This window comes from Triticum dicoccoides, chromosome 1B (assembly GCF_002162155.2).
Source record: "Triticum dicoccoides isolate Atlit2015 ecotype Zavitan chromosome 1B, WEW_v2.0, whole genome shotgun sequence".
NCBI classification, from domain to species: domain Eukaryota; kingdom Viridiplantae; phylum Streptophyta; class Magnoliopsida; order Poales; family Poaceae; genus Triticum; species Triticum dicoccoides.
In genome coordinates, this window is record NC_041381.1 from 697,166,188 (window position 1) to 697,175,076 (window position 8,889).

General features: G+C 45.9%; 1 protein-coding gene across 1 annotated transcript; it reads right to left on the reverse strand.

Moving 5' to 3' along the window:
• Nucleotides 1–2,074: 2,074 nt before the first annotated feature.
• Nucleotides 2,075–3,802, reverse strand: LOC119313439 (receptor-like protein 52). The gene has a single exon (XM_037588933.1). The coding sequence runs from the start codon at nt 3,785–3,787 to the stop codon at nt 2,225–2,227; it is 1,563 nt and encodes a 520-aa protein (XP_037444830.1). The 5' UTR covers nt 3,788–3,802; the 3' UTR covers nt 2,075–2,224.
• Nucleotides 3,803–8,889: the final 5,087 nt, after the last annotated feature.

The window sequence follows — 8,889 nt, forward strand, 5'->3', positions numbered from 1 at the left end:
TTTATGTACAAATTGAATTGGCAATTTCTGCTCTCACCATCATCAACTCTTCTTACACACTATTCCTATTCCACTTTTCAAGTGTCCCCGTTGCATTCCTGTTAATGGAGGAGGTTGTTTGTTGTCTTTGCAGATGAAGATAATCAGTGACGTATGATGTGAGCAACTAAGAATCATTACCACCCCCATTCAAATATGTAATGCCTATTTTTGGTCTATTTATTTGTTCTTTGTGGGCGAGGTGTTTCCGATGCACAAATGCTTGGTGGGGTCACTATATTTTGTCATTGGGAACTGAAACCACTAATGTTCATCTGTTTTTGAAAGGAAATGTTATGTATTTTTCTAGCCAATTGTGCATTGTTCAATATCATGAAATAGTTTTATTTTAGCTGAGAGACGGCATTTTTTTTTGAAAAGGGGGTTTGCCCTGGCCTCTGCATCAGAATGATGCATATGGCCATATTATTGATAATCAAAAGGTCCAACATAAGTCTCGGGGTCTCAAACAAAATGGAAAAATGCGCACTAAAAGCCTGAAAGCAAAAATAGGATAGCCGCAACCGGCATGCAAAATAAAAAATAGGAAACTAAACACCTAGCTATCTTATTACATGACCGCCATCCAAATCGATCGAAGATAGCCCGTGCTACCGTCTCCCATTGGATAGATCCAATAACCAAATGCTCCCTGGCCTCCGTCGGAGTGAGTAGCGACCGTAGATACGGATGAGTGTAGTGGCCCTGAAAATAACCTGCAAGAAATGAATATTTGTTGTTCTGTTAAAAACCAAGTCGTTTCTGCAGTTCCAAACTGCCCATAATAAAGCACAAACTCCTACACGGATGTGTCTCGCTGTTTCTGCATCAATCCCATCTAGCCACGTCCCAAATAACGTGTTGATGGAATTTGAAGGAGTAATATTAAAAGCTATGTGGACCGACCTCCACAATTTTTTTGCCAATGGGCAGTCAAGAAAGAGGTGTTTGATTGATTCATCACTATCACAAAAACTACATCTTTTAGATCCAGTCCAGTTGCGCTTCGCCAAATTTTCCTTAGTTAGGATAACTTGTTTGTGGACAAACCACATGAACACTTTGATTTTTAAAGGCACTTTGACTTTCCAAACATGTTTCGAACTAGGAAGAACGCTAGTGTTGATAATATCCAAATACATGGATTTAACCGAAGCTCACCACTCTTAGTTAATTTCCAGCTCAACTGATCGGGTTGTTGAGAAAGGTGGACATCCATCAATCTTCTCACAAGATGGAGCCATGCTTCCCAACGGTTTTCCGCTAGCGTCCTCCTGAATTGAATATTCAGAGGATTGGACTGTAATACTGTTGCAACGAAGCGTCTCTTCGCTGAACAATATTATAGAGAGAAGGATATTGGATTGCAAGGGGCGTCTCCCCTAGCCATGTATCCTCCCAGAATCTTGTGGAAGTATCATTTTCAACTACAAATTTTGTCCTGTTAAAAAATACTGATTTCACTCTCATCAGTTCCTTTCAAAAAGGCGAATCAGTCGGTCTTACCGTCACCTGGGACAAGGTTTGGACTGAAGGTACTTATTACGAAGAATCTGGGCCCAAGTGGCATCCGTCTCTACAACTAACTTATACAGCCACTTGCTGAGAAGACATCTGTTTTTCACCTCTAAATTTTCAATGCCAAGATCCCCTTGATCTTTCGGCCTACAAATGATATCCCACTTAGCGAGTGTGTACTTCCGTTTTAATTCATCACTCTGCCAGAAGAAGCGCGATCGATAGAAATCTATCCTTTTCCGTACTCCAACTGGTATTTCAAAAAAGGACAAGAGAAACATAGGCATACTTGTGAGAACCGAATTGATCAGAATCAATCGTCCTCCGTATGACATAAGCTTGCCCTTCCAGCAGCTCAGTTTTTTTTAAATCGATTTTCAATGCACTTCCACTCCTTATTGGAAAGCTTGCGATGGTGGATTGGTATACCCAAATACGTGAAGGGTAAAGACCCCAATTCGCACCTGAACAATTCCTTTTAAGCTTGTTGTTCATCTTTAGCTGAGAGACGACATGGTTAACAAGAATATCCAAATCATTTGTATTTCATTTGCCTAATATACCCATTTTTCTTGCTATAGTTCCCGCAACAACGTGCGGGGTATCATCTAGTATACACTCAAAAAAGCCTATCTCAGATACTAAACTATTATTCTGTTTTCGATATCTAGAAGAAAAAAGGCACCTTCCCAGAAAGCTTGTTGTCACGAAGTATCAGTTTCTTGAGGGTGGCGCAACCAGCTAATTTTGCCGGGATGGAGCCGTTTAAGAGGTTTTGCCCGACGTCCAGTACCTCCAACACGCCGTTGTCGCACAAACCATCGGGTATCTCGCCGGAGAGCTGGTTATTGTCGAGCTTAAGGTGGGAGAGCGTGGCGCAACCAGCGAGGCTTGCCGGGATGGAACCGTTCAAGCGGTTTTGCCCAGCAGTGAGATACTCCAACTTGCCGTTGTTGCACAAACCCTCCGGTATCTGACCAGAGAGCTGGTTGTCGTCGAGCATAAGGTTGTTAAGCGTAGCGCAACCAGCAAGGCTTGCCGGGATGGAACCGTTCAATCTGTTGTTCCTGGCGGTGAGAGACTCGAACATGCCGTTGGCGCAAAGCCCCTCCGGTATCGTGCCAGTGATCTCGTTGTCATCGACTTCAACATGGACCAACTGAGGTGACTTCTTGCCGAGATCCCGAGGGAGCGTGCCGTTGAGACGATTGACGAACAATCCCAGCGTCACCAAAGAAGGCAGCTGGCCGATACTTGCTGGTATCTCACCGGAGAAGTTGTTGAAGAACAAGCTCAACGTTTCAAGCTTTGGCAAGTGACCGAAGGCTTCCGGAATCGGCCCACTTAGCCTGTGATTCGAGGACAGGTCGATCATCACCAAATTCACCGCGCCGAAAGGACCATCGACGACGACATCGCCGGTGAGATTGTTCGCATATATGGCCAGATTCCGCAACTTGGTGAGGTTCCAGATGCCCGGAGGTATACTTCCGGTCAAGTAGTTGACCGAGAGGTCGAGCACCTCCAACTCCGGCATCTCCGTCACATAGCCCGGGAAGTCGCCGGTGAGGCTGCAATTCGCCGCCCAGAATAATTTCAGCTTGGTCAGGCTCTTGAACGACGCCGGCAGCTCGCCGGCGCTGAACATGGTATTCGCGAGCGTCAATGTCTGAAGGCTCGTCAGGTCTCCCAGCTCGGCCGGGATGGTGCCGGTGAAGAAGTTGCCGTCCAGCACGAGCGACTGGAGGTTCCGTAACTGGGACAAGGAGGTGGGGATGGTACCGGTGAAGTAGTCGCCGTTGAGCATCAGAGAGGTAAGGTTCTCCCCGAGCGCGTGGCCGATGCCGACGGGGAGCTCGCCGCCGAGGTAGGTAAGGGACAGATCGAGGTGCCGCAGCGAAGCGCAACGGTACACGCTGGTCGGGAAGGCGCCGGTGATGTTGGTGTAGGAGAGGTTGAGGCTCGTGAGGCCGGAGAGGCCACCGATGGCATCCGGGAACGGGCCGGTGATGTTGATGTTGGCGAGGGAGAGGCTCGTGACGCGGCCGGACGATGTGTCGCAGGTCACGTAGGGCCAGGCGCAGTGGTCTCCCGAGCCCGAAGTGCTCCATGCCGCGAGCACCGACGGGTCGCCCCACGCGCGCTTGATCTGGATGAGAAGCTGTCTCTCGTCGGCGGCGGCAGCGCGGTGGACGAGCAGCAGCAGCAGCACGAGGAGAAGGGACGCCATTTTTGGGTTTGTGGAGCTTAATTTCGTGCGTTGTGCTACCCAATGGACGTACGCGGTTAGAGGGGTATTTGTGCTCCGGCCGCCTCTGCGCCGTGTTTGCTTGGAAGCTTAGAAATGAGGTGTCGGTGTCAAAGGTGTCGGTGTCAAACCGTGTGTGCTGTCTAGCACAAGTACACACGGTTTATTAATGTAGCGAGTACACACGAGTGCAGCGAAAAGTCCGGTTCATGTAGCGAGCCGGTAGTCACACGAGTCGTTGTGGGGCACTGCTCATTGACCGTAGACTCAACGCAACCGCGTTCAAATACAGATGCCAAGCTTTCAGGCTGTGAGTGGGATGAAAGAGATTAGCGGTTAATTAGTGGGAGACCAGACGAAAACCATACATATCAAGGGCCAAGCCCACACTCGTGCACCGAAGCAGGGCCGTCTCCAAAAATTCGGGGCCCCAGGACGAAAATCAAAATAGGGCCTAAAATTATTTCAAAATTTTCATATGATAGAAGAACTAATATAATTAAAACAAATTCTCACTTTATTACCACTGATCAGGAACAAACTTAATTCCATACTCCTCCTAACTTGGCTTTGTTGACAAATAAATTCATGACCAAGATTCCATGGACAATCTCAATTTCATCCTAATTCAGTCCCTGTCAACCTAATTTAGTGCCAGCCTGGAATACCAATACCTAGCCCCGTGGACTAATAATATTAACCTACTCATCTACTCCTAACTTAGCATTGGGGAGATCAAGCTTAATCAAGTACTAGTAATCAAAGAGATGGATGGGCTTAAGCAGATGAGACATTTATACCGAGTACACTAGTAGTGGAGGACTGGGGGCAGCCATGGGGGAAGACAGCAGACGACGGCATCCTGGCCGATCGGTGGAAGGCAGTCAGCAGACGACGGCATCATGGGCGATTGGCGGAAGCAAGCCGATCGGCGTGTTGTGTTTAGGGTTAGCGATCGTTGACTGAAACATGCCTGGTCGATAGATGTACGAGGACCCGTGGGCTGGCTTTGCTGCTGAGTGGGCTCTCTATACGCTTTTCCTAGACCTTTGCTACAGGTGGATTAAATTATCTAATCCTAATACATGGTAATTTGGGGCCCCAAATTTTGGAGGGCCCTGTGCGGTCGCCCATCTTGGCCCCCTCCATCGACGGGGCTGCACCGAAGCACCTCATGGTGCCAGGGCTTCTGGTGAAAACCCTAGTCTGTCTTTTCGGGCTCCACGGCGATGACGCGTGGCTTCGTCACCTCCTTCAGGGCGTCGTCGTGGAGCCTCGATCCTTTCGGTTGCAGCTGGCCAACAGCTTCAAGCATGCCTTGACCTTGGCATGCAGCATCCTCGAATCTGAGTGGTCTCTGTGGTCTCCTATCTTATACATGTGTCCTTGTTGTCATCGTTCTTGGTCCTCATTGTCTCCTAGCAGGATCGACGCTCCATGACCCAAAGCGAGAAGGCAGGCGGCCCTCTTCACAGGCAGCTTGGTGTGTTCGGTACAACAGTGTCAGTGGTTTCTCAAGGCGGTGCGGTTCCATTCCTTTTTATTAGTTTACGTTGGTTCCTATTAGGTGTGCCTGATTTCGTGTTTGTGCTACTTGCTTGGTTGCCAGTTTTCTTATGACCTGTTTGTGCGAGGATCTTCTCATAACTTTGTATCGGTTCGTCCGTTTGAGGTTTATCTATGAAGCTGAACGAAACCTGTTTCGACAGATGCATTGGCGAGCATCCTGCCCAAGCCAGACGCAAGTCTTCTTTAGTAACCGGTACCATGGTATATTGTATCGTGCAGCTTTGCGACGCTCTTGCTGCTTGATACATCTACAACGGGGCTCGGTTGATGTGCACGACATTTCCCGTTCAGTCATGTGATTCTGAATAAAGCTATGTACCTCGGTGCGCTTGCGCACACTGTTACGCAAAAGGGAAGATTACAAAAGTAGCAAATATAGCAAATTCATCCTGTTTCTTGTTTTATTCTTACTTTTTTTGTATACAAATGTAGCAAATTCATCTCTAATCGTTTGGCTGAATGCTGTTCAAGATACAGTGTGGCCTGAGTACCGTGCACTCGGGGCACAATCGATTGAGTGTACTGTAGTAAGAGGATCTTCATCAAGGAGAGGGTAAGACAGAACGAATTCGCTAAAGATAACAAAATGCACCGCTGACTCGGACTTAAACGCTAGTAGTTTTTTTAGTTTTAACGTTAGCTAGTATTTTAATGAATTCATTATAGGTCTCCAAAATATGAACAGAATGATCGATTTGAATCTCTAAAGTCTTTGCTAGCACAGAAGACGGAATAACAAATAGCACTTGCCTAAGAATATTACACAAACGTCTTTTGAAGTAAGCAGCGACGAGAGACAAACATCACAGTTCAGTAGCATCTCAACAAACAAAACACTGATATTTTATTTGTTTCTCTGGATCAATGCAAAAGCACTCCTACAAATAGAAGTTGTGTTGGATATGAAGCCAAGGCATCACAAAAATCAATGCTACCATGCCAAACGTCAAGGGCGGATCCAGCGTGGGGTCATGTAGGGGCGGCCGTCCCGGGTAAATTTTGTAAACCTAGGGTACCCCCATACTAGTTTTTGACCGGTGGCCACCATGAGAACGAGCTTGGAAGGTCCCGTGAGGTCGAGGCATGACGAGGGGAGAAGAAGAAAGAAACGATTCACTGGGAGACAGGGCAGGTAACGATTCCTTAAAAATCTGGAGATGGGCCAGTCAAGTTCCCATTAGTTGTTGTACGCAGCTCGTTAGTTGTTCTAAGTGTGAGATGGCCCAATGAAAAAAAAAATGAGCCCACTAGTTGTTGTACGCAGGCTGACATTAACGTTCCCAAATCCTTCTCGATGGTGGTGGTTCCACATCGTCCTACCCCATGCCTCACGCGATCACACCTGCCCTGCCATGGCCTGCCGCCTCGCCGCCTTGATGCGGCACCAGGCGCCCTGCACTGCCGCCTTGCCGCAGCGCGATCTAGGTATGTCCAGCGCGCCGATGATTCTAGATGGAAAAGAATAAGCGAGTGCACCTTTTCTTGATGTCGCTTGCACGGAAGGAGAGGCGCCGCCATCATGCGCCCCGCTCAAAACAGCAAGCGACCAGACAACAGAGGCACAAAGGAGCAGATTATAGACCATTGAGGCCATTTACCAAATCCTTGAGGAATAACTACTCCCTTCATCCGAAAAAGCTTGTCCCTTAAATGGATGTATCTAACACCAACCTAGTGTTAGATACATCCATTTGAGAGACAAGCTAGGAACAAGCTTTTTCGGACTGAGGGAGTATAACTTAGAGGTAAAAACATGTCTTATTTTTTTGTTCGAACAAGTGTCATATTATGCCATGATTTAGGTAAATCTGATTGTTCTGACATGTTACATGTACCTAATGGACAAGAAGATTAACCATTTTGGATTAAATCATGGAAGATTCAGCCATTGGGAGTTCAAGTTAGACTTTATATTTTTTGCGTTATATTTAGGGTTTAGGGTTTAGGGTTTATCGCCTAGTTCTTAAGAAATTACTTTAACAATTCATTGTGTTCATTGTTTTGCCTCAATGTGTATTGTTGGTCAATTAATTTTCTTGATTATCATTACTCCTTGATAGTATTGTGGCTTTGATTTTTTTTTGTTTCTTTAAAACTCTGTCCCGGTTAACTTCAAATCCTAGATCCGTCACTACAAACGTGGACCGAGACACATTCATTAACCAGCAATTGTTGTTGGCAGCAAGATTAGCCTAACCTCAAGCTAAATACTGGAGAGCCTTCATATGGTTCAGGCGTGGCCCCAAATACATATGGCGCATACTGGGAAGGCGACCCAGGATTTTCACATCTTCCTGACAGACCCCTCCTATATGGAGGTTCAATTTCTAGAGGTTGACAAGTGGGCCCATCCACCTTGGATGGAACCTTTGAGAGTGACAAGTCCCTGAAGGATACTCTTTCCCTTCCTAAATATAAGCCCTTTTAGAGATTTATATGGAGTAAAATGAGTAAATTTACACTCTAAAATATGTCTATATACATCTGTATTAGTCCGTATTGAATCTCTACTAAGGCTGATATTTAGAAATGGAGGGAGTACACTGAACCGGGAGGCTTAATCCGTCCAAGAGTTTGTCATGTTCCTCAAACCACACAAGAATGGATAGACAACCAAGATTTGCTTTGACTTGGCTGGCAGATGGTTGATGCGGATTGAACTATGTCGGTATTTCCCCAAAGATGAAGGGTTGATGCAGCACAGCTACGGTAGGTATTTCCCTCAGTGATGAGACCAAGATTATCGAACCAGTAGGAGAACCACACAACACCACGTAAAAAGCTCCTGCACACAAAGAACAAATACTTGCAACCCGACGTAAGAGAGGGGTTGTCAATCCCTCATGGGTAAAAAGATAGAAAAAATTGTAGTAGATTGGATAAATACATCTCGCTGGAACGCGAGATAAAATAAATAAATAAAAATTACAGCAAGGTATTTTTATGTTCTGGATTAATAGATCTGAAAATAAAAGAAAATAAGAATAGATCTCGAAGACAAATATAATAAAGAAGAGACCCGGGGCCGTAGATTTCACTAGTGGCTTCTCTCGAGAAAAACAGCATACGGTGGGTAAACAAATTACTGTTAGGCAATTGATAGAACTTCAAATAATCATGACGATATCCAGACAATGATCAATATATAGGCATCACGTCCAAGATTAGTAGATCGACTTCTGCTTGCATCTACTACTATTACTCCACACATCGACCGCTATCCAGCATGCATCTAGTGTATTAAGTTCATGAAAAAAACGGAGTAATGCAATAAAAAGGATGACATGATGTAGCCAAGATCTATTTATGTAGAAATAGACCCCATCTTGTGATCCTTAATAGCAACGATACATACGTGTCGGTTCCCCTTCTGTCACTGGGATCAATCACCGTAAGATCGAACCCATCAGAAAGCACCTCTTCCCGTGGCAAGAAAAATCGATCTAGCTAGCCTAACTAAACCAAAGATTCGAAGAAGAAATATGAGGCTATAAGTAATCATGCATATAAGAGAT